A 25,998-nucleotide genomic window follows, 5' to 3' on the forward strand; every position below is an offset into this window, starting at 1 on the left:
TGGGGGGAAGTTCACCAGGCTAACTAGAGGAGAGAGGGAAAAAAAGTGGTGGGGGGACCGGTACGAACACGAGTTTCTCTCTTTCCGCCCACCTATCAAAGGAGAGCAAAACAAAGAGCAGGCACCATTTTGGTCATATGTAAAAGCTGTGGGACCTCAGGGCTGTGCCGGCCCACAACCAAGCAGAAAAACCTGACTCTGGGGCGGTGAAATAACAGGAGATTAGGACCTAGTGAATGTGTGGAGCTAATGAACTGAGAATGTGGATGAGAGAACTCACGTAGTTCATGTGAGTACTCTCCAGAGACGCTACAATTTGATAACCTTGGCAACCCAGTGGGAGACTGCAGGAGAATTTGAGCCCACACTGAGGGCTGAACAGATTCCCTGTGTGGTCCTTGGGAAAGAGCTTCTGATCTCTGGCTCCTGTGGGTATAGCATTCGCCTGCTAACTACCTCCAATTCCGCTCAGCTGTGTGGAATTACTTCCCTTTTGAATCAAAAAAAGAAAGAAAGAGAGAGATTTACCATGCCTAATCTGGGAGTGTCACCTTTGGCACACCCTTAACCCTGAGGAACCAAACAGAGCTCTCAGGCCACACCCATCTCAAGCCTCTAAGACTCCATCAAAAGCAGACAGTCCAGTTAATCTAGAGTCACAGTATAACGAGAAAAAAACACCACAGCAAAGAAACCAAAGAATATCTCCACAATGCCAAACAAACATAGAAACTGAGGTAACAAGAACAAGGAAGACACTATGATGCCCCAAAATGATAAGACACCCCAATTAAAGATTATGAAGATGATGAGATAGAAGAAATGCAAGAAGTGGATCTCAAAAAATTGATAAGAACATTAAGAAGTTCTCAAAAACAAATTCTTGAACTACGGAAATCCTTACTGGACAGGATAAAAAATCTCTCTCATGAAAATGAAATATTAAGGAGGAATCAAAATGAAATGAAGCAACTAGTAGAACATGAAACTGTGATAGTGACGAGAAATCATAATGAAATGAAGAATTCAATAGATCCAATGACAAACACATTAGAGACCTTAAAAACAGAATGAGTGAAGCAGAAGAGAGAATATCAGACTTGGAAGACAGAGAACAGGAAAGTATACAGTCAAACCAAAGAAAAGAAGAGGAAATTAGAAATCTAAAAAATATTGTTGGGAATCTACAGGATACTATTAAAAAACCAACATTCGGGTTCTAGGAGTTCCTGAAGGCATGGAGAGAGAGAAAGGATTAGAAGGCCTTTTTAGTGAGATACTTGCAGAGAACTTCCTGGGTTTGGAGAAGGACAGAGACATCCTAGTACAGGAAGCTCATAGAACCCCTAGTAAACATGACCAAAAGGGATCCTCACCATGACATGTTATAATCAAATTCACCACAGTGAAACGTAAAGAAAAAATTCTAAAATGTGCAAGAAACGTCAGATTACTCTCAGAGGATCTCCAATTAGAATCACAGCAGACTTCTCATCAGAAACCCTACAGGCTAGGAGGGAATGGCGAGATATAGCCCAGGTACTAAGAGAGAAAAAACTGCCAGCCCAGAATATTATATCCTGCAAAGCTCTCATTTGTGAATGAAGGTGAAATAAAGACCTTTCATAGCAAACAGAAATTGAAAGAATTTGGGGCCACTCATCCAGCCCTGAAAAAGATGCTTAAAGATGTGTTACACACAGAAACACAGCCATCAGTATGAAAGAAGGTAAAGAAAGGAAACCTCACAGCAAAAGATCACAGGGAATTCAAAGCATATATTAGAAAATATCTTTGGCAAATGGCAGGGCAAAGTTACTACTTATCAATAGTCACACTGAACATTAATGGCCTGAACTGTCCAGTTAAAAGACACAGATTAGCTAATTGGGTTAAGGAACAAAACCCATCTATTTGCTGCTTACAAGAAACACATCTTTCCAACAAAGATGCATGCAGACTGAAAGTGAAAGGCTGGAAAAAGATATACCATGCCAACAGAAATGAAAAAAGAGCAGGCATAGCCATCTTAATATCAGACAAAATAAACTTTACCACAAAAACTGTTAAGAGAGACAAAGAGGGGCACTATATAATGATTAAGGGATCAATTCAACAAGAAGATGTAACTATTATCAATGCATATGCACCTAATTACAGGGCACTGGTTTATTTAAAAGATTTGTTAAGGAACTTAAAGGGAGACTTAGACTCCAATACAATAGTACTGGGGGACTTCAATACTCCACTCTCAGAAATAGACAGATCAACCGGACAGAAGATCAACAAGGATACAATAGAATTAAATGACACTATAGCCCAAATGGATCTAACAGATATCTACAGAACGTTTCATCCTACACATAAAGCATTTACGTTCTTCTCAGCAGTACATGGAACCTTCTCTAGGATTGACCACATACTAGGCCATAAGGCAAGTCTCAGCAAATTCAAAAAATTAGAATCATACGATGCAGCTTCTCAGATCATAGGGGAATGAAGTTGGAAATTAGCAACTCAGGAATCCCTAGAGCATATGCAAACACATGGAGATTGAACAACATGCTCCTGAATGAACAAGGGGTCATAGAAGAAATTAAAAGAGAAATCAAAAACTTTCTGGAAGTAAATAAGGATAACAGCACAACATACCAAAACTTTTGACATACAGCAAAAACAGTGTTAAGAGGAAAGCTTATATCAATAGGTGCCTACATCAAGAAATTGGAAAGACACCAAATAGATGAGCTTTCAATGCATCTCAAGGATCTAGACAATCAGCAGCAAACCAGACCCAAATCTAGTAGGAGAAGAGAAATTATTAAAATCAGAGAAGAAATCAACATAATTGAATCCAAATAAACATTACAAAAAAATCAGCCAAACGAGGAGCTGGCTTTTTGAAAAAATAAACAAAATTGACACCCCATTGACCCAACTAACTAAAAAAAGAAAAGACCCAAATCAATAAAATCAGAGATGAAAAAGGAAACGTAGCAACAGACACCACAGAAATAAAAAGAATCATCAGAAATTACTACAAGGACGTGTATGCCAGCAAACAGGGAAACCTATCAGAAATGGATAGATTCCTGGACACATGAAACCTACCTAAATTGAACCAGGAAGACATAGAAAACCTAAACAGACCCATAACTGAGACAGAAATTGAAACAGTAATAAAGGCCCTCCCAACAAAGAAAAGCCCAGGACCAGATGGATTCACTGCTGAATTCTACCAGACATTTAAAGAAGAACTAACTTCAATTCTTCTCAAACTATTCAGAACTGAAAAAGAGTGAATCCTCCCAAATTCTTTCTATGAAGCCAGCATCACCTTAATTCCTAAGCCCTAAAAAGATGCAGCATTGAAAGAGAATTACAGACTAATATCCCTGATGAACATAGATGCAAAAATCCTCAATAAAATTCTCGCCAATAGAATGCAACAACACATCAGAAAGATCATCCATCCAGACCAAGTGGGATTTATCCCTGGTATTCAGGGATGGTTCAACATTCGCAAATCAATCAATGTGATACACCACATTAACAGACTGCAGAAGAAAAACCATATGATTATCTCAATAGATGCCAAGAAAGCATTTGATAAAATACAACACGCTTTCATGATGAAAACTCTAAGCAAACTGGGTTTGGAAGGAACATTCCTCAATACAATCAAAGCAATTTATGAAAAACCCACGGCCAACATCCTATTGAATGGGGAAAAGTTGGAAGCATTTCCACTGAGATCTGGTACCAGACAGGGATGCCCACTCTCACCATTGCTATTCAACATAGTTTTGGAAGTTTTAGCCAGAGCTATTAGGCAAGAAAAAGAAATTAAAGGGATACAAATTGGGAAGGAAGAACTCAAACTATCCCTCTTTGCAGATGATATGTGTCGCTCCCCCTCTTCGTGGAGGAACGACACAGGACCCTGCGCTGTTCTTTCGTCTGCTCGGCCCTCCCCGGGTTTGCTGCTGGTTCTTCCCGGGTTGGCTACTATCCCTTCCACCTCCGTGGAAGGGCAGTTCCCCCTGGCCACATTCCCCACTTCCGCAGGGGAGCGGCACACCGCCGGCCGGCTTTCTCGGGGGCTGCACGGGTTCCCTTAGATGTTCCTGGTGCATGCCGTTTCTCTCCTCCTTTATAGTCCTCCTCCGCCAATCCTAACTCGGCTGCCCACACGCCGAGTACGCTGCTCTCCTCCAATCAGGAGCAAGTCCTACAGTTTATTAGTTGAACTGGAGGCAGCTGTGCGGAAGCTGTTTACTTCTCTCCCAACGCCATATTGTGGGAGAGCAGATGCATAGAATAAGTCTTAATTCCAGTAACTCAGTCTAGTCCGGTTTGCTCCCCACAGATCCCCCTTTCTTTTTATTTTTTGGCGTTGATACGCGCCTGTCTTCGGTGTCCCGCGGCACACACTCTGCTCTACTTGCTAGAGTTGCCACAGGCTCTTACAAGTCCTATCAATCAGGCAAACTGAATCCGGGTCCTCTCTTCGCCATGTTGTAAGGAGGTTTTTAGGCGCTGATGCGTGCCTGTGTTCGGTGCCCTGCGGCTCATACTTTGGTCGAGCCGCCTGCTGGCGCTTACCGCCTTAATCAGGCAGACCGAATCCAAGCTTTCTCATTGCCGTATTGTGGGGGAGACTTATTAGTGTTGGTTCGTGCCTATCTTCGGTGACCTGCAGCTCATACTCTGGTCGAGCTGCTTGCTGGTGCTTACCGCCTTAATCAGGCAGACCGAATCCAAGCTCTCACATAGCAGTGTTGTGGGGAGGCCTTATTGATGTTAATTCGTGCCTGTCTTCGGTGACCTGCGGTGCATAAGCTGCTAGCGGCCGCAGGTTCTCATCGCCTCACTAGTTGGGCAGACCGAATCCAAGCCTTCTAATTGTTGTATTGTAGGGAGGCCTTTCTATTTCTCTATTTCTCTATCTCCGGGCATTCCTATTTCTCCCATTTTACTTCTGTCTGCCAACATTCCCATTTCTCTCACTCCACTTCCAAACTTCTGTTTCTCCCCGCAGCTTCCCGCTGCCCGCCCCGAGGCTACTTCTCGGCGGCTTCCCAGCTGAGCCACTTCAGCCCGCGCCTCTTTCATCTGCGCAGCTTCCCGGCTTTGCGCGGCTTGGCTTCGCGCGCTCCGCGGTCTCCACGCCCTTCGCGTCTGCACCACGGCCTCGCGCCAGCCCCGTTCCCTATCTATTCATGCCCCGTGCTCTCTCTGCACGCGGCGGCTTCCGCGAGTAACACAGCGTAGCTTACGTGTCCGCCACTAGCATTCAATCTAAGTTCCCCGGGCTAGCCTGGCGAATTCAACCCAGCATACGTCTCCGCCCCACGGTTTGGCTTCCCGTCCTTTGCTCCCCGGGCTAATCAGACGGATCCCAACCTGGCCTACGTTTCAGCTTCTGGTTTCAACTTTTCGCCCCCCATTCCCGGGCTAACTTGAGAACCCCAAAGTGGCTTTCGTTTCAGCCTCGGCCTGCCCCCCGCAGCTTCAATTTCCCTAACACTTTTCTCTACCCGGTATGTTTCCCTAAATTTTCTTCCAACAATATTCCTCCCTCATTTCTCCTGGCCTCTCCCCACAGTCCGCATCCGAGTCTGTTTGTTCTAGCTTTCACTTTCGCTTTCGACCTTAGAGATTTCTCCCAGCTTCCCCCCGTAGTCCAGTAGTCCGTATCCGAGTCTATGCCTAGGCTTTCAACAGCTTCTTCCGGCACCCTTTTCGTCCGGCTTTTCCCTAGGCTGTTTGCTAATCTCTCTCTCCGGTATTTTCCCAGTTCTTCCCGTTTCTTCCCTCCTAAGTTTGCTATCCGTCCTAAGTTTCCTATCCGTCCTAGGTTTCCTATCCGAGTTAGGTTTCCTATCCGAGTCACGGCACCATTATGTCGCTCCCCCTCTTCGTGGAGGAACGACACTGAACCCTGCCTAGGCTTCATATCCGAGTCACGGCACCATTATGTCACTCCCCCTCTTCGTGGAGGAACGACACAGGACCCTGCGCTGTTCTTTCGTCTGCTCTGCCCTCCCCGGGTTTGCTGCTGGTTCTTCCCGGGTTGGCTACTATCCCTTCCACCTCCGTGGAAGGGCAGTTCCCCCTGGCCACATTCCCCACTTCCGCAGGGGAGCGGCACACCGCCGGCCGGCTTTCTCGGGGGCTGCACGGGTTCCCTTAGATGTTCCTGGTGCATGCCGTTTCTCTCCTCCTTTATAGTCCTCCTCCGCCAATCCTAACTCGGCTGCCCACACGCCGAGTACGCTGCTCTCCTCCAATCAGGAGCAAGTCCTACAGTTTATTAGTTGAACTGGAGGCAGCTGTGCGGAAGCTGTTTACTTCTCTCCCAACGCCATATTGTGGGAGAGCAGATGCATAGAATAAGTCTTAATTCCAGTAACTCAGTCTAGTCCGGTTTGCTCCCCACAATATGATTCTTTATTTAGGAGACCCAAAGAACTCTACTAAGAGACTATTGTAACTCATAGAAGAGTTTGGCAAAGTTGCAGGATATAAAATCAATGCACAAAAATCAACAGCCTTTGTATACACAGGCAATGCCACGGCTGAGGAAGAACTCCTAAGATCAATCCCATTCACAATAACTACAAAAACAATCAAATACCTTGGAATCAACTTAACCTAGGACGTCAAAGATCTCTACGATGAGAATTACAAAACCTTAAAGAAACAAATAGAAGAGGATACCAAAAAATGGAAAAATCTTCCATGCTCATGGATTGGAAGAATCAATATCATCAAAATGTCCATTCTCCCAAAAGTGATTTATAGATTTCAATGTGATACCAATCAAGATACCGAAGACCTTCTTCTCAGATCTGTAAAAAATGATGCTGAAATTCACATAGAGACACAGGAGACCTCGAATAGCTAAAGCAATCTTGTATAACAAAAACAAAGCTGGAGGCATCACAATACCAGATTTCAGGACATACTACAGGGCAGTTGTAATCAAAACAGCATGGTACTGGTACAGAAACAGATGGATAGGCCAATGGAACAGAATTGAAACACCAGAAATCAATCCAAACATCTACAGCCAACTTATATTTGATCAAGGATCCAAAACCAATGCCTGGATTAAGGACAGTCTATTCAAATAATGGTGCTGGGAAAATTGGATTTCCATGTGTAGAATCATGAAGCAAGACCCCTATCTTTCACCTTACACAAAAATCCACTCAACATGGATTTAAAACCTAAATCTATGACCCGACACCATCAAATTATTAGAAAACATTGGAGAAACTCTGCAAGATATAGGTACCGGCAAAGACTTCCTGGAAAAGACCCGGGAAGCACAGGCAGTCAAAGCCAGAATTAACATTTGGGATTGCATCAAATGGAGAAGTTTCTGTACTGCAAAAGAAACAGTTAGGAAAGTTAAGAGGCAACCAACAGAATGGGAAAAAATATTTTCAAACTATGCAACAGATAAAGGGTTAATAACCAGAATCTACAAAGAGATCAAGAAACTCCACAACAACAAAACAAACAACCCACCTAAGAGATGGGCCAAGTACCTAAATCAACATTTTCCAAAAGAGAAAATCCAGACAGCCAACAGACACATGAAAAATGTTCAGGATCACTAGTAATCAGGGAAATGCAAATCAAAACCACAATGAGGTTTCACTTCACCCCAGTTAGAATGGCTCACATGCATAAATCTACCAACAACAGATGCTGGCAAGGATGTGGTGAAAAAGGCACACTAATCCATGTTGGTGGGAATGCAAACTGGTAAAGCCACTATGGAAGTCAGTTTGGAGAGTCCTCAAAAACCTAAATATAGCCCTACCATACAACCCAGCCATCCCACTCCTTGGAATTTACCCAAAGGAAATTAAATTGGCAAACAAAAAAGCTGTCTTCACCTTAATGTTTATTGTAGCTCAATTCACAATAACTAAGACATGGAATCATCCCAAATGCCCATCAACAGTAGACTGAATAAAGAAATTATGGGACATGTACTCTATAGAATACTATACAGCGGTCAAAAAAATAATGAAATCCGGTCATTTGCAACAAAATGGAGGAATCTGGAAAACATCATGCTGAGTGAATTAAGCCAGTCCCAAAGGGACAAATATCATATGTTCTCCCTGATCGGTGACAACTAACCAAGCACAAAAAAGGAAACCTGTTGAAGTGAAAGGGACACTATGAGAAACAGTGACTTGATCAGCCCCTGCCCTGACTATTGATGAACAACTTAATACTTTATCCCTTTTAGTTTTGTTGTTGTTGTTGTTGTTGTTCTACTTAATACTATTGGTTGAACTCTTTAATTAACACACAAATATTCCTAGGTGTTTAAATTTAACTGAAAATTGATCCCTGTTAAAAATAAGAGTGGGAATAAGAGAGGGAGGAGATATACAGTTCGGCACATGCTCCTCAGACTTACCCCTAATTGTAGAGCTAGAAACATGCCATGGGACTCCAAATCCCATTAAGTTGGCACATACCAATGCCATCTTACTAGTTAAAGTGGTCAGTTTAAGTTCGTAACTGATCATAAAGATAGGATAAAGTGTCAAAGGGATCACATAAACAAGACCAGTGTCTGCTAATACTAACTGATAGAATTAAAAAAGAGAGAACCATCCAACATGGAAAGTGGGATACACAGCAGACTCTAGAATGGCAAATGCCCTAAACAGCACTCTGGCCTCAGAATCAGCCATTAAGGCATTCAGATCTGGCTAAAAGGCCCATGAGAGTTTCGCAGGCATGGAAAGCCAAGACACTGTGGAAAAAAATGACCTAAATGAAAGATCTCTGTGAGTGAGATCCCAGCGGAAAGAATGAGCCATCAAAGAAGGAGGTACCTTTCTCTGAAGGGAGGAGAGAACTTCCACTTTGATTATGGCCTTGTCTAAATAAGGTCAGAGTTTGTGAACTCAAGAGGCTTCCATAGCCTTGGCAGATCATGACAAGAGCCTCAGGTGATTATCAACATCATAAGTAAGAGTGCCAATTGTTAAATCAACACCAGGAGTAACTGTGCACTTATTTCCCATGTAGGATCTCTGTCCTTAATATGTTGTACTATGCAAATTAACGGTAAAACTAGTATTCAAACAGTACCTTATATTTTGTGTGTCTGTGTGTGTGCAAACTGTTGAAATCTTAGTATATACTAAGTTGATATTCTGCATATAAAGATAATTAAAAATGAATCTTAATGAAGAATGGGATGGGAGAGGGAGTAGGAGATGGGATGGTTTGTGGGTGGGAGGTTGGTTATGGGGGAAAACTGCTATAACCCAGAAGTTGTACTTTTGAAATTTATATTTATTAAATAAAAGTTTTTTAAAAAGAAAGAAAAATATAATATTAAAACAACTTGGGTGGGGGCTGGCGCCATGGCTCACTTGGTTAATCCTCTGCCTGCAGCGCCAGCATCCCATATGGGCGCCGATTCTAGTCCCAGTTGCTCCTCTTCCTGTCCAGCTCTCTGCTGTGGCCCGGGAAGGCAGTGGAGGATGGCCCAAGTGCTTGGGCCCTGCACCCGCATGGGAGACCAGGAGAAGCACCTGGCTCCTGGCTTCGGATCAGCGCAGTGTGCCGGCCACAGTGCACCAGCCCCAGGGGCCATTGGGGTGTGAACCAACGGAAAAAAGGAAGACCCTTCTCTCTGTCTCTCTCTCTCTCACTGTCCACTCTGCCTCTCAAAAAAATAAATAAAAAAAAAAACAACTTGGGTGACCGACAGTTTTAGGTATCTAATAAAGCAGCATGCAAACAGGCAAAAAAAAAAAGTTGGTTCTGGGGCTGGCATTGTGGCATGGTGGGTAAAGCCACCACCTCCAAGGCAGGCATCCCATATGGGTACCAGTACAAGTCCTGGCTGCTCCATTTCCTATTCAGCTCCCTGCTGATGGCCTGGGAAAGTCGCAGATGGCCCAAGTGCTTGGTCCACTGCACCCACATGGGAGAACCAGAGGAAGATCCAGGCTACTGGCTTCAGTCTGGCCCAGCCCTGGCCATTGCGGCCACCTGGGGAGTGAACCAGCAGATGGAAGATCTCTCTCTCTCTGTCTTTTCCTCTCTCTCTGTAGCACTGCCTTTCAAATAAATAAATGAATCTTAGAGAAAAGGTTGGGCCTACTTTAATAAAAATATAGCCCCTTCTATTTCTGCCAAGCAGTATCAAATTTACCCAGACACTTTATGACTAAGTCTTCAAAAATGTGCTTTACGAAAAAGGAATATGGTTCTAAATATAATATCTAGCAAGGCTTTCAATCAATAATTGCTAAATCTACATACAATGGAAATGGCATAATAGTAAAGACAAATATAGAACGTCAGAGTTAGTGTTTCATATATTTAAGACTTAAAAGAATTATAGTAACTGAAGTTTAGCTATTGGGAATTTCTACAAATATGGCTTGGACCATGTAGTATTCCTGTGAAAATCTCTCACATCCTTACCCTATTCTTTTCCTTTCAGCTTTTCTCAAATTCCAGCCTATGAAATTGCAGCTGCTTAAGAAAACCAGTTTCTGGACTTTAAGTTGTGATTCCTGAACTTAAATCCCATCCTACTTCTGCTATAGGGAAATTTTATTACATAGGATTTATTTTAATCTTGCCACTGGAAATAACCCATTCAACAGTTATACACACAGGCATTGAGGTTTAGGTTATATTTTTAGATTATATTAATGCAATCTAATGTTTTATTTTCACAGGGATTACAGGTCTTGGGAGCAGGCATTTATCCTAGTGATTAAGATGCTAATTAAGTCAACAAGCCCCATATCACAATGCCTGGTTTGACTCCTAGGTGCAGCTCCAGTTCCTGATTCCAGCTTCCTGTAAATGCAGACCTTGGGAGGCACCAGTGATGATCCATATGGGAGATGTATCTCCGTCTTTCTCTTATTCTTACTCTCTGCCTCTCAGATTAATTTTTTTAAAAGGAGACAGAAATTTTCTCTCCACTTCTGCCTACTCATGCCTTTTTTTCTCTCCACTTTCTGTTGGTAGTCCAGTATATTTCTTAATAAGGTTAAGTTCAAAAATAAAATCTAAGAAACATACTAGATATGGGACTTTAAGTACGTTTTAGGAGTATTGTTTGGGAGCATGAGACTCTCAAGGAGCCCACCCAACCCCAAACTTGTGCTTGACAAGTAACCTCCAGGAAGTAATGACTGACTCTAGTTCACAAAGCATCACTGATCCTTTGTGTCATGGCCAAAGCCATAGGTTAGCTACTCTCAGAAAAGTATATCAAATCATGCCTTTTGTTGGACTCTGGGGCCAACTCTTGTATGTTAAGCATATGAAACTGCAAAACAAAGCTGGTAATAAAACCATACACAGGATTTATTTTAAGCACAACTTCCAAGTCAAAGTCATGGGAAGTGGGAATAGTTCCCAAACAACACTTAATAATCAGGTCTGATGACTCTCTCAATAAAATAATAACCACTTTCCATTCCCACAGCAAATTTTACAACACTTTCATATCTCCTCTCAGGCTAGCATATCCCTATGAAACAGAAATGGTATCACTTATCCCCTATTCCAGGGCTAGAGTTAGGGTGAGGTGAGTGAGGCAACTGTCTCAGAAGCAAACTTTAAAGAGATACCAAAAAACTCGGTAATTAGGAAAATAATGTTTTCATAAGACAGTTCAAAATATCAAAATTGTGCCCAAAAAATCACACGATTATCAACAAGAAAGTCAAAGTTATAAACAAAGAATCAGTATTATGGACTTACTCTTTCTCCTCCAGTTCCAACATGGCTGAGCACGGCCCTACCCTTTTCAGAGAAAGGAAGGTTGCAGCAGAGTCCTAATGACAGTCTCAAGACTGTACAGCCCATGAAGGCAGAGCAGGACCCAACCAGCCCAGCTAAAACTCTATGCTAATAGTCCAGGCCAGTTTCCCTTGTGAGGCTCTCTATTTTACAAGAGGAAACCCCCTACTAGGGGTTTTAAGCTATCACTTGGCCTAAGAATCAATCTCCCTACAATAATACTATTCTTAAATAACCTGAAGGTTGAATAAACTCAAACCAAACTCAGAAGAAATTGAAAGTGATATAAAAGCCAATAAAATATTTACATAGTTCAGTGATATAATGTATTTCTGACACTAAAATTTTAAATGTGTTTTAGTTACTAAGATTTTAAATATTTTTTAAAGATTTATTTATTTATTTGAAAGGCAGAGTTACAGCTAGAGAGGGAGAGACAGAGAGAGAAAGAGAAGACAGCTCTTCCATCTGCTGGTTCATTCCAAATGGCCACAAGAACAGGGTCTGGGCCAGGCCAAAGCCAGGAGCCAGGAGCTTCATCCAGGTCTCCCACGTGGGTGCAGGGGCCCAAGCACTTTGGGCGATCCTCCACTGCTTTCTCATGCACATTAGCAGGGCAGCTGGGACTCAAACCGCTGCCCTTATGGGATGCCGGCACTGCAGACGGCAGCTTACCACCCTGTGCCACAGCATGGGCCCCTATTTATTTATTTATTTGAGAGAAAGAGAGAGAAAAAACTCACATGTATTAATTCACTCCTCAAATGCCTACAACAGCCAGGGCTTAGCCCCGCCAAAGCTGGGAGCCAAGAACTCAATCCTGGTTTCCCACAGAGGTGGCAGGGACCCAACTGCCCTAGCCATTACCCACTGCCTTACAAGGTACAGATCAGGAGCAAGCTAGAATCAGGAGTAGAGCCAGGACTCAACCCCAGGCACTCTGGAACTGACCCAGGATATAACGCAGGAGACCCAAGCAGCATCTCAACTGCTACAACAAATGCCTACCCACTGCAAACAAAATTTTTAAATGGATACTTACTGATGGAAGAGTAAGTGTCCTGAAAGAGCCTAAAAGGAAAACAAAGGAAAAAAGTCATTATAATTTGAATATGACATTATAATTTGAATACAATGACATGATACAACACTTACTCCTTCTGTTCTTTTAGATGTAGATGAAAGATGGAATCATAAACTCACTTGATCAAACCAAAATAATTTTATCAATGCCTAGAATACCCAAACAACTTTACATATCTTTGTGACAAATAATTAAGGTTCAGGATTGAAAGGATAACAGTGGATGAACCCAGAAAACAGCAAATTCTGCTTCCCCTTGCCATTATCATTTTTGTTGTCATTGTTGTTGCTGCTCTTGTTATTTTAAGACTATGTATGTCTGAGGGACTCTTCATACAGTACACATGGAGAATCTGAGGTTTATTTCCTAGGTTCTCATACCTTCATGATAAAGGGAAGAAAACTATTAGTTACACCAAAGATAGGCTGGGACTCCTAGCTGACTCATCAGTGTGAGGCTTGCAGAATTTTTTAATGTAAAGTTTCTAAACACAGGACTGTCAATTTCTCATCAAAACCATTTATTTCAAGGGGAAAAATGGTTTCAAGTTAAAAATAAAACCATATTTATCCGAAGTTCCCATCAGAGGCAATGCTAGGCCTTAAGTTCCTTCATTCATTTAAGAACTGTTTATTAAGAAGAACACAATGAACAAAACAGGATGCCTTTCCTCCTGGAAACCACATGGGTCTATCATGTGGAAGCATACAGGTATCACAGCATGGTATTGTATAGAGCAGGGTGCAAGCAACTGGCCTCGGGAATCAGATCTTACAGTCCTATATGCATTTGCCACACACCAGCCCTGTCCCTTGAACAAGTTGCCTGATTCTTGAGCTCAATTTTTTCACCAAAAAAAAAATGCTAATAATCATACCAATCTCATGAATTAGTTGTGAAGAATGAGTATGTTGATGCCTGTCTAGTATAGGGAATAGTGTGTGTCACATAGGATTATGTTAGCCTGATATATATTAACCACTATAGCGCAGAAATTTTTTTTTTTTTGACAGTTAGGCAGTGAGAAAGAGAGAGACAGAGAGAAAGGTCTTCCTTCCATTGGTTCACTCCCCAAATGGCCACTACAGCCAGCACGCTGCACCGATCCGAAGCCAGGAGCCAGGTGCTTTCTCCTGGTCTCCCATGTGGGTGCAGGGCCCAAGCACTTGAGCCATCCTCCACTGCCTTCCCGGGCCACACCACAGAGCTGGAATGGAAGAGGAGCAACCAGGACAGAATCTGGCGCCCCAACCAGGACAGAATCTGGCGCCCCAACCAGGACTAGAACCTGGGGTGCAGAGGATTAGCCAATTGAGCCGCGGCGCCGGCCTACTGCAGGAAATTTTCAGAGGTATCCTCTAGGGACATCACTGTGCCTCTACAAGAAGAGACTTCAAATCCTTATGATGGAGCATTGCATTAATAAAAAGTTAGTATACAGTACCAGCTTCCAATCGGATTTATAGTTACCTCCATGTACTTTCTCAACCAAAATCTTAAATATTAGAAACCTTTCATTTCTTATTTTTGTTCAGTAAAAAGTACGACTTCCACCTTCACTACATAAATAAACTTGTGCACTCTCAAGTGTGTGCACATCCACTTCAAACACCACTGCCCCAGTGGGCCTCAGTGAAGTATAAATGTGTTTTAAGGAACAGATAAGCAATTTGTCATGATATGTATTGTGGGAAGCAACTCGGACTAGACTAAGTTACTGGAATTAAGACTTATTCTATGCATCTGCTCTCCCACAATATGGCGCTGAGAAGGGAGAAACAGCTTCTACACAGCTGCCTCCAGTTCAACCAGTAAACTGTAGGACCTGCTCCTGATTGGAGGAGAGCAGCGTACTCGGCGTGTGGGTAGCAGAGTTGGGATTGGTGGAAGAGGACTATAAAGGAGGAGAGAGACAACATGCACCGGGAACATCTAAGGGGAACATCTATCTGAAGGAACACCTGTGCAGCCCCCGAGAGAGCCGGCCGGTGGTGTGCCGCTCCCCCGCGGAAGTGGGGAAAGTGGCAGGGGGAACCGCCCTTCCACGGAGGTGGAAGGGACGGTAGCCAACCCGGGAAGAACCAGCAGCAAACCCGGGAAGGGCCGAGCAGAAAAACAACGCAGGGTCCTGTGTCGTTCCTCCACGAAGAGGGGGAGCGACAATGTATCACCTAGTACAGATCAGTTTATCCAAAAACTCAGTGTGGAAGCAAAGAGCAGGATTCTTAAATACTAGGAAATTAGATGAAAATGATTTTGAAGAGGTGAAAAAAGAACAATCCAACAGGTATGGCTTGACATGGAAGGGCTACGACCATGAGCACACTGGAGAGAGAAGATGCCAAGAGAAATTGATGCTAGTGTCTAGAGTTGTAGGGTAAGAAGAAATGAGCCAATAGAGAAGGAAAGGAAAAGTGTTCCAGGCAGAGAAGCAGCAAAGGCCCTTAGTGAATAACATGAGTCTACTGAAGAAGAAAGCTAGGTGGGCCAAGGCCACAGGTGGGCAGAGTAGCAGAGATGAGGCTGGGCCGTCTCAGGAGGGGCTTTTTAGACAGGAGAGCCCTTGCTGGGAATGTCCAAGGTGATGCTGTTATCTCGACATCCTGACTAAGCATTTGTCTTGGTTCTTTTTTAGGTGAGCAATATGTTATTATGGAATGGGTTTAATGTGCACATGATTTTTTTTTTTTTTTTTTGACAGGCAGAGTGGACAGTGAAAGAGAGAGACAGAGAGAAAGGTCTTCCTTTGCCTTTGGTTCACCCTCCAATGCCCGCCGCGGCCGGCGTGCTGCAGCCGGCGCACCGCGCTGATCCGATGGCAGGAGCCAGGAGCCAGGTGCTTTTCCTGGTCTCCCATGGGGTACAGGGCCCAAGCACCTGGGCCATCCTCCACTGCACTCCCTGGCCACAGCAGAGAGCTGGCCTGGAAGAGGGGCAACCGGGACAGAATCCGGCGCCCCAACCGGGGCTAGAACCCGGTGTGCCGGCGCCGCAAGGCGGAGGATTAGCCCAGTGAGCCGCGGCGCCGGCCCTAATGTGCACATGATTTAACACTGAAAATGTTTGTATGTTTTTAACTGGCAAGTAAAAACTATATCTTTATGATGTATGACATATTTTGAGAGATAGATATGCATTATGGAATGGCTAGATCAAGTGGTTTAATACGTGTTCACCTCACATATTTATTTGTAGTGAGAACACTTAAAATCAAACTGTCTTAACACATTTCAAGTATGTAATATATTGTTGTTAACTGCAGTCACCATTATATATAATAGATCTCTTGAACTTATGCCTCATAACTTGAAATTTTGTGTCCTTTGACCTACATCTCCCCAATCCTCCCAGCCCCCAGCCTCTAGTAACCGCCGTTTATTCTGTGAGACCACGTGACATTTGTCTCTCTGTGCACGGCTTATTTCACTTAGGTTCCTCCATGTTCTTGCAAATGACAGAATCTCCTCCTTTTTAAGCCTGCCTAGTATTCCATTGTTTATATACACCACATTTTCTTTCTCCATTCATCCATGAATAGACATTTGGACTGATACCATATCTTAGCTACTGTGATTAAAGCTGCAATAAATTTAGGAGCACAGGTACCCCTTCAACATACTGATTCGTTTTCTTTGAATACATGAGAAGCCTTCAAAAAGTTCATGAAAAATGGAATTAAAAGATGTGAGCAGCTGCCATTTAGCGTAGCAGTTAAGATGCCCATGTCCAACATCAGAGGGCCTGGATTTGATTCCTGGCTACAGCTCCTGACTTCAGCTAATGAAGACCCTGGGAGACAGTGGTGACAGCTCAAGGAATTGGTCCATGCCATATCCATGGGAGAACTTGATGGCATTCTCAGCTCCCAGATTCAGACTTGGCCAGACCCACTTGTTGTGGGCAGATGAGAGCTAGTATGTTCTTGCTTGTACCCTCACACTCAAGTAAATAAAACCATGGAATATCTCAACTGTAGAAAAAAAACTTCTATTCATTAAGCTCTTACTTTTAATGGAATAAATTTACATTCTAAACTGAGTTGAAATGAAATTGAAAAGTCCTATGATACTGCACAACTAAATCTGGTGAAACCTTTTTTTCAAAATGTTTATTTACTTCCATCTACTTGAAAGGCACAGAAAGAGAGAGAGAGGAGGAAGGGAAGGTGGTAGGGAGGCAGAGACAGACAGACAGACAGAAATCTCCCACCTGCTGGTTTATTCCCCAAATGACCACCAATAGTAAGGACTAGGCCAGGCCAAAACCAGGAGCCCAGAATTGCATCCAGGTCTCCCACATAGATGGAAAGGGCCCATTCACCTCCCAGGATGCATTAACAGGAAGTTGGGTTGGAAGTAGAGCAGCTAAGATTTGAACAGGTGCTCTAATAGAGGATGCTGGTGTCCCAAGAGACAGCTTTATCCACAGCGCCACAATTCACAGCCCCTGAAACCTTCAAAGAAGAATGTCTATATAATTTACTGGAAAATAAATTCCAAAAACGTTGCTTGAAGAGAGGTATGTTGTTCTGCAAGCAAAAAGACAGACTCAGTGAAATATTTGGGCTGGGACTGGCACTGTGGCACAGCAAGTTAAAACCCCAGCCTGCAGCGTTAGCATCCCCTATGAGTGCTGGTTCGAGTCCCGGATGCCCCACTTCTGATCCAGCTCCCTGCTTATGTGCCTGTGAAAGCACAGGAGGATGGCCCAAGTGCTTGGGTCCCTGCACCCATGTGGGAGACCCAGAAGAAGCTCCTGTCTCCTGGCTTCAGAATGGCTCATCTCCAGCCACTGGCATTCAGGGAGTGAACTAGCAGATGAAAGACCTCAACCTCCCTCTCTGTCTCTACCTCTCTCTGCAACTCTGTCTTTCAAATAAATACAATAAATCTTTTTAAAAAAGAAAAGAAACACTTGAGCTGAAACATTTAAATATTTGAATGTGAGGGAACAATGAAATTGAGAATATTGCTATATATTCAATATACCCCACCAGGCCCCCCAGCATATGTGAAGAGTGTTTTCTCAATTAAAAAAGATTATCATCAGACAGCTTGAACATTAAAAATGGGGGAGCTGGCAGTTAGCCTGTCACTTAACATGCCCACATCTCACATCCAAGTGAATGGGTTCAGTTCTCACCTCCAGCTCCTGGCTCCAACTTCCGATCAGTGCAGACCCTGGGAAGCAGTGATGATGGCTCAAGTAAGTTGAGTTACTGCCATCCACATGGGAGACCTGAACAGTGTTCCCAGCTTCTAGCTCAAGCCCCAGTCCCTGTGGGCATTTGGGGAGTAAACTAGCAGACGAGAACACTCTCTGTCTCTCAAATATAAATAGATAGATAGACAGATACATAGATGTAGATAGATAGACAGACAGATATAACCTACTGAATAAAATAAGAGTCTGTAAGTTCATGCTGTTAAAACAATTAAATAAATGACTAAATGAGGAAGAAAAAAGGTTCATCACTATAAAATCTCAGTCAACAGATGTAGAAAGAATCATGGAATTAGAAAATATCACAACTGAATAATAATTTATTCAGACAGGAATCATCAATCTAAGTATACCAGCTGGGTGAAAATCATGAGAGGGATAAACCATTGTTGCTTTGAGCCATCAAGTCTTGGGTCAGCTTGTTTCCCAGCAATAGATAACTGATAGATAACACTTTTGAAACAAGCAGGATTAAGTTGAAAACCTCTAAAACGACACTGTCCCATAAGGCAGCCTGTCGCACAGTGGCTATTGAGTCTCTGAAACACAAAGCCAGTGTTAAAACGCACCTCGTATTTTTTTAAGACTTACCAAAAAAAAGCACAAGCTATCTCAATAATTTTTTAGTGATCCCATGTTGAACTGATAAAGTATTTAATTATTTTAATTATTTATTGAAATGCATTACTTAAATTAATTCTACCTATATCTTTTTACCAATTTAATGTGTTTACTAGAAGATTTTCAATTAGTTCTGTAGTTGAATTATACTTTCATTAGCAGTGCTGATCTGGAGGATGGAAGGCTTAAATTTCACTTAGACACAATAAAGCAATCAATAATGATAGAATAAAATTTTAAATTTTGTTAATAAAATCACAATAGAGGAGCCAGAGCTGTGGCGTAATGGGTAAAGCCACCGCTTGCAGTGTCAGCATCCCTTATAGGTGCCAGTTCAAGTCCCAGCTGCTCCACTTCCAATCCAGCTCTCTGCATGGCCTGGGAAAGCAGTAGAAGATGGCCCAAGTCCTTGGGCCCCTGCACCCACATGGGAGACCCAGAAGAAGCTCCTGGCTCTAAGCTTCGGATAGGCACAGCTCCGGTCACTGCGGCCAACTGGGGAGTGAACAGCGGATAGAAGACCTCTCTTTCTTTCTGCCTCTCCTCTCTCTGTGTAAATGACTTTCAAGTAAATAAATAAATCTTTTTAAAAAATCATAATAGATACTATTTAGAGAGTGTTCTAAAGCATTATATATTTTAACTAGTTTAGTCCTCATAACAATCCTATTAAGTGTTACTATCTATATTTTATAATTGAGGCCCCTGAGCATAGAGACCCAGTCAAGTGGCTTGCCCAGGGTCAGACACAGAAAAGCAGCAGTGTGGCAAGGGCTCTGAGCCAGGCAGCTCAGTTCTTGGGTTCAGGTTCTAAACCACTGTTCTGCCTGGACTGACAGTACAAGGAGCACATGTACTCTTGATCTTCTACTGGACACAACCTTGATTATTATAAAAGGTCCCCAGCCTGGAGAGCCTTTAGGTGTACGTGGCAAACACCACTCCCTCAGTCACATTCAAGGTCTCAGTCATCTCGGGCTCCTTTCTCTCTTCACCTGGACACTAACCAGTCATCAGAACCTCTGGATTCTGGAACCTGTGTGAGCCACACCAGCAGGGAACAACCCTGGGCGAGAGGCAGACACTCTCCAACTGATGCCGTTCCAAGGGGGTTGGCTCTGGGGGCAGCTAGCACAAAGAAGTCATCCTTCCACCTGTGCTGGAGGGACCTGGGCAGGGCAGTGCAGCCCCACGTTGGAACAAAAATGAAAAACTTAAACTGCAGTGAGCTGTGCCCCAACCCAGCAGCAGCCTCTGTCACTGCAAGTTACTTATTTTCCATGACTTCAGGATAAATCATCAGGAGCTGACTACTTTGTCATCTCCATGACTGGAGGAAACAATGTGCTTCCTTTCCACCCTGCGCTGACAGCCTGCCTCCCACCATGGCCATGTTACAAACACCAAGGAGAGTGGGGAGGGGCGCTCATTTATTTTTATCCAAGTGACACTAAGCAAGGAGAAAGTTAAAAGCAGTGGGGAGCCTACAATCCAAATAAATCCTGAAGATTGATTCACTGGAAGGCCAGCGTTTTGGCAATTCAAAACAAGCTCCACAGATTTGAAGTGCAGGAAATCTCATTTCGAAGCAAAACTTTTCTTTTTAAAATATAGCTTTGCTTTTTAAAATATAGCTTTTTAAAATATAGTTGGATTGAACCTGTGTGGGATTTTCTCCTTAGAGAAAAGCTGGAACAAGGAAGTGACTGTATGCCTGGTTCCTCCACTCGGATCTGACCATGTCTGTTCTTAGACCCAGGAAAGACCCAGAGCCAGAAATAGAAGCTCCGCCCACTTAGAGTCATGGGCAGAGATATCCCACCCCACCCCCTAATTCTTGTTGAATTCAGGGAGCAATACGGAGGCTGTGTAGAGAGATCCAATTTAAGGCTACTCACTGGTCTCATGTGTCCTTATTAAAAGGTCGGCTTTGAGTACTGAACATTTTTTTCAACTTGATGTCTTTCTTTTAAACTTACACATACAGTTTGGAATTTCCTAGGCACTTATTAAGTTCTAGCATAGGATTTATTTGAAAGTAGTAACATTTGAGCAATAATTTACACCACTGAAACATAAAATTGAGGGCAAGGGACGGGTAGTGTCGATGGAGAATAATCATGTCTTTCTCTGCTGTTGCTAGGATGAGAATTAAATAGATAGGATTTGCAAACTATTGTGAACATTTTTTTTCCTTTGGCAAAAGTCCACTCAGATGGAAAACAGTCACCATCTCTTGAAATTCAGCATGGCATTATTTCAAATCACGGCCTAAAGATAAACTCTGGGAAGTAAATTTCTTAGCATTACTGTAGAGGACTTTGTCGAACTCCCATCATTTCGTATAGAACCAGAGAAAGTCAATCTCAAACCCCTTTCAGATGCCTGTGCAACTCAAAAGAAACCTTGTTTTAAAGATTCACACTTGGCACAGCCTGAGCACTGGCCGTTTGATTTCCAAATAGAGTGAAAGCTAATTTTAAACTGTGTAATAAGCATACACAAAAACTAACCTTTCCTTAACTTTTTAAACACACTCTGTAATACCATATGCTGCCTCTTCTGACATCTGCCATCACCCAATGGCTCTGGAGAATCACCGAAGGGACGGAGCAGTGTGTAATTAGAAATCCAACCAGATCTAGAAATACCCTCTACGAGGAAAAAAAATGGATTGTCCACCATATATACACTTAGTACTTGCTGCTTAATTACTTTTGTCAGTCCTTTGCTGTTCAGTAATATGTGTAATAAACTTAAATTCATTATCTTTTAGCTGAAAACTTTGACCTCTTAAACAATTTATAAAGTATTCTCTAGCATTCCGCATTGATCTGCAGATGGACAAAGTGAAAAGCAGGGATCTCTGCAACAAACCCGTGGTCAAAGAAACTTAAAATACAGAGCTTCTGCTTCACAGTTTACTGTCACTTTAAGTATAAGCATCTAGTCAGTGAATTCAATCTGTACAGAAGACACAACTATTTCAAGCGAAACAGAACAACAAACAACTCCTTTGGGTCCTTAACACTCATTTTATTTTTTTCCTCCCTTGCCTCTTCTTACTTACAAATATCTGATAAAAATGAGTTTCATATACAATGTTTTGTTCCATTTAGACTGCTGAGTGAAAAAACGGGTCAAACAAAAACCCACTGAGAGTAAACAAAATAGTGGAGCATAAACTAAATGTTAGGGTAAATACAATTGAAAAATCCAGATTCCAGCAAGGTTCTTGGCTGCTAAATGAGCAGGGGATTTATTATGGCAGAGTCAGCAATCTACAGCCTACAGATCCACACTTGCTTGTCAGACAGTTCATGAACTAAGAATGGTTTGTGCATTTTTAAATAGCAGGGAGGAAATGAAAAGAATACTATTGCATGACAAGTGAAAATTATATAAATTCCAAATTTCAGCCTCCATAAATAAAGTTCTGTTGGTATACAACCCACTCCTGTGTTTATGCCCTGTGTATGGCCACCTTCCAGGGACAAAAGCAGAGCTGAGTGGCTGCAATAAAGACCATGAGGTCAGCAAATCCTACAACATTTACCATCTGGCCCTTCATAGAAAAAGTCTGGTGACTGCTGTGGCATGATGCTCTTTTTAGGAGACTTCCTGCTTCCTCAAAACATAAGGAATAAGGTTGAAGAGTCACTCAAGCCAAAATCATTCAACAAAAACATCTGGACTCATGCCACTGGCTTATGCTCAGAAAGGAAGCATCAGTATTTAGATCTAATACTGAGAAATGCCAGCTCCAACATACCAATATCCCCTGAGTGCTTACTATGTACTAGGTACTGTGATAAACTTTCTAAAGCAATACACTAATGAAAGAAACAAGTGAAATTAATTTTAATAACATTTTATTTAACATAAAATATATCCAAAATAGTATCACTGAACATGTAATCAATATACAAATTATTCTCACATTTTTGTTTTACTTTTCAACACTAAATAATTGAAATTCAGTGTGTTTTTTATAGTCATAGCCCTTCTCAATTTGTATGAATCTCATTTCAAGTTCTCAGAAACCACACAGGGCTAGGGCTAGAGACACACTGGACTTGGCAGATCTGAAGCATTATCTGTTTAACCCTGGGAATAATGCTACAAGATATTACCATTATTAGGTCTCATAAGGGTTAAATTTCAGTATGACTTCAGAGTTCCCATTCTGACCACTATGTTTTCCAAATAGTACAAGACAAACCCAATGAGTCCTTCCAAATAAGTAGTCCAAACACAACCTCAGATTCCTTCGCTCTCCCTACTCTGTAACTCACTGTGTGCTCATATTTGATGCTTTTAAAATTATTTATTTACTTACTTATTGGGAGAGAGAGAATGAGTCAGACAGAGCTCCCATCCACTGGTTCACTTCCCAAATGTCTGAAATGGCCAGGACTGTGTCAGCCCAAAGCCAGGAGACAAGAACTCAATCCAGGTTTGCCCCATGGGTTACGGAAACCCAACCACTTAAGCCATCACAGCTGCCTCTCAAGCCTACATTAGCAGGAAGCCCAACTGAGAATCAAACCCAAGCACTCCAATGCAGGATGCAAGTATATTAACAATGAGGCTAACTGCCCAGTTCCTTATTGTTTGTGTTTGGATATGCTCACCCTCTTACTCATGTTGTTACTATCTCAATTCCGTATCTAACTAGGCAACCAACCCTCTTCAATACAACAGAACAATTTGCAGCATTCACACCACACTCCAGCCTCCCTTGCCCATGACAGGCACGGCTAATTCAGTCAGGTATATAATCAAGTAAACCCAGATGACTCTGAAACTGTCAACACAGCACTCCAAGCAGCCTCTGCCATTAACTGAAACTAACACATGAAATGACACCCCGTTTGCTTTCCTGGAAAGAGTATAGGGACAAGAATTTCGTGTGGGCACCAATTACCCAGCATTGTGTCATACACAATTTGGTACCTAATTAATGTTTAAATTGCTCAAAACTATAAATGCTCTGTCTTAACTCTACTCTTGAGGAGATATAACACGTATTTCAGTGAATTTTAAGTTTTAAATACTAAATCATTTCCACCAGCAACATTTTCCTAAATGTAAATTCTTAACCTTGCCCTGTCAAAAGGAAGCTACCAAGTGCTGTTTTTCACCTTCCTCTCTATTTATGTCTAAGCTCTTTAACACTCTGCCTTTCAGACTGTGATTCATAAATCATTCCTTGAGATCTAAAGACCCACCAATTTGCCATCTACCTAGCTACTGCTTCTCTACCAAATCTTCCTTGACCAATTTCTCCCTGAGATTGGCAAGGGAAGAAAGTCAACTCGAAAAACTTTCCTGAGGGAAGTAAATAGTAGATGACACAGAAAAACAGCAAGATCCACCATAATGCTCATCATGTTTTAATCACTGCACATTTGGTGTGATGGTCAGAAGCTCAGACCAAGAGATGGTGAGCCACAGCTCACTTCCTCCATGGACCACCATGGCAGCTCTAAAGGAGCTCTACCCATCCTCTCAAGCTTCGAGTGAGGCGTGCCAGCAACACACTGCTCTTTCCTCTTCTCTGTTCTCCCTGTGCTGCCTCCCCCAGACACAAGAGCAGCCCTTGTATTCCAGTTTCCCACAATTCAGACATGACCCAGTCTGGAGAGCAAGCCAGGAAGATCCCCACTCCCATGTTTCTCTCTCCAGTGTGCCACTACTTCCTGGACAGAAGGGGCCAGGTCTACACAATCCAGAGGTAGGGAGATATCTATGACAAAATATTCCTAAAACTGTAATCTTCATGCCCATTTCATCTCTCAAAATATTTCTTTCCTTATTCATCTTTCTTTCACCAATAGTAGGCAGGTTTTGTTTTTTTTTTTTTTTTTTTTTGAGGACAATCAATTCACCTGTACCTCCAATCCTGCTCCCACCATGTTTGACTCACCAATTATCCATCCCTCCCCTTTGCATGAAATATTTTACCTCTCAACTGTGCCTTTTAAGAGACCATGCACCTCTCTCCTTTCCAAAATCGAACTTCTGGAAAGGGTGTGGTCACCTTCTGATTATACTTTCTCAACGTCCATTTATTCCTTAAGACTTGCTTTTGCTCCCAACACTGAACTTGAAACCATCTGCTCTGTCCTCCCCTTCTCGGACTTTCTGGGAGCCTTGTTAATATGAAAACCTTCTCCTGAAGACTTTCTTCCCTTGGTTTCTGAGACATCTCACCATCTTCAATCTACTCGTCCCTGTCTTCTCCCTGTCTGTCCCTTTCATTGACTTCTCCTCCCCCTCCCAAGCTTCCATGGTCAGTCTTATTCTTTTTATTAAGCTCTGTTTCTCAGGTGCATCTCATGTATTTTCAGGACTTCAAATATTGTCTGCCTCTGTGAAAACAAGCCCTTAAATTCTCTCCTCAGCTACAATTTCAAAACTATCTGGGCCGGCGCCACGGCTCGCTAGGCTAATCCTCCGCCTGTGGCGCCAGCACACCAGGTTCTAGTCCCAGTCAGGGAGCCAGATTCTGTCCCGGATGCTCCTCTTCCAGTCCAATTCTCTGCTGTGGCCTGGGAAGGAAGTGGAGCATGGCCCAAGTGCTTGGGCCCTGCACCCACATGGGAGACCAGGAGGAAGCACCTGGCTCCTGGCTTTGGATCGGCGCAGTGCCAGCCATAGTGGCCATTTGGGGGATGAACCAACGGAAAGGAAGACCTTTCTCTCTGTCTCTCTCTCTCTCACTGTCCACTCCACGTGTCAAAAAAAAAAGTAAAAAAAAAAAAAAAAACTATCTGGACATCTGTACCTGAGTATCCCTGCAACCATCTCCAAGGCGGAGTGAAACATCTCTTCAGAAAACCCAAACAGCTCTCTCCTCTGGGACTGCCACTCCCAGCCATCAGCGACGTCCTCCACACACTTTTCCCTTGTCCACAGCGAGAAATAAGTGTTCTCACCAAATGCCAAATGTGTCAGCAGAGGTGGGACATTTATGAATGGACATCTGTACAGCTCTCCAAGTAAAAGGTAACAGTGTAGGCACAGAGTCACAAGAAGCTCTATTTACGAACCACACTGAAGTTTTCATGTAAACAAGAAATGACTCCTCCCGCCTTGTGCACTTTTATTATGTTATCCTGTAGGAACCTCTGAATCTCCTCCGGTGCCATCCTGCCTCTTATCCTCTGCTCCCTATTCATTCGTGTTTCACATGCAGCAAATGAGCAATACAATGAAGTGAAAGAGGGAAATGACTTTGAGGAAAC

At 42.8% G+C, this 25,998-nt stretch overlaps 1 protein-coding gene across 1 annotated transcript in view; it reads right to left on the reverse strand.

Moving 5' to 3' along the window:
* CD109 (CD109 molecule) overlaps positions 1-25,998 on the reverse strand; it is a 168,114-nt gene that overhangs the window by 130,523 nt on the left and 11,593 nt on the right. The window contains exon 3 of the mRNA XM_070073883.2: positions 12,863-12,891. Coding sequence (XP_069929984.2) covers positions 12,863-12,891 — 29 coding nt within the window. The remainder of the gene's footprint in view (positions 1-12,862; positions 12,892-25,998) is intronic.

Source organism: Oryctolagus cuniculus, chromosome 5, assembly GCF_051225735.1.
Source record: "Oryctolagus cuniculus isolate XC-2025 breed Fujian yellow rabbit chromosome 5, ASM5122573v1, whole genome shotgun sequence".
NCBI lineage: Eukaryota > Metazoa > Chordata > Mammalia > Lagomorpha > Leporidae > Oryctolagus > Oryctolagus cuniculus.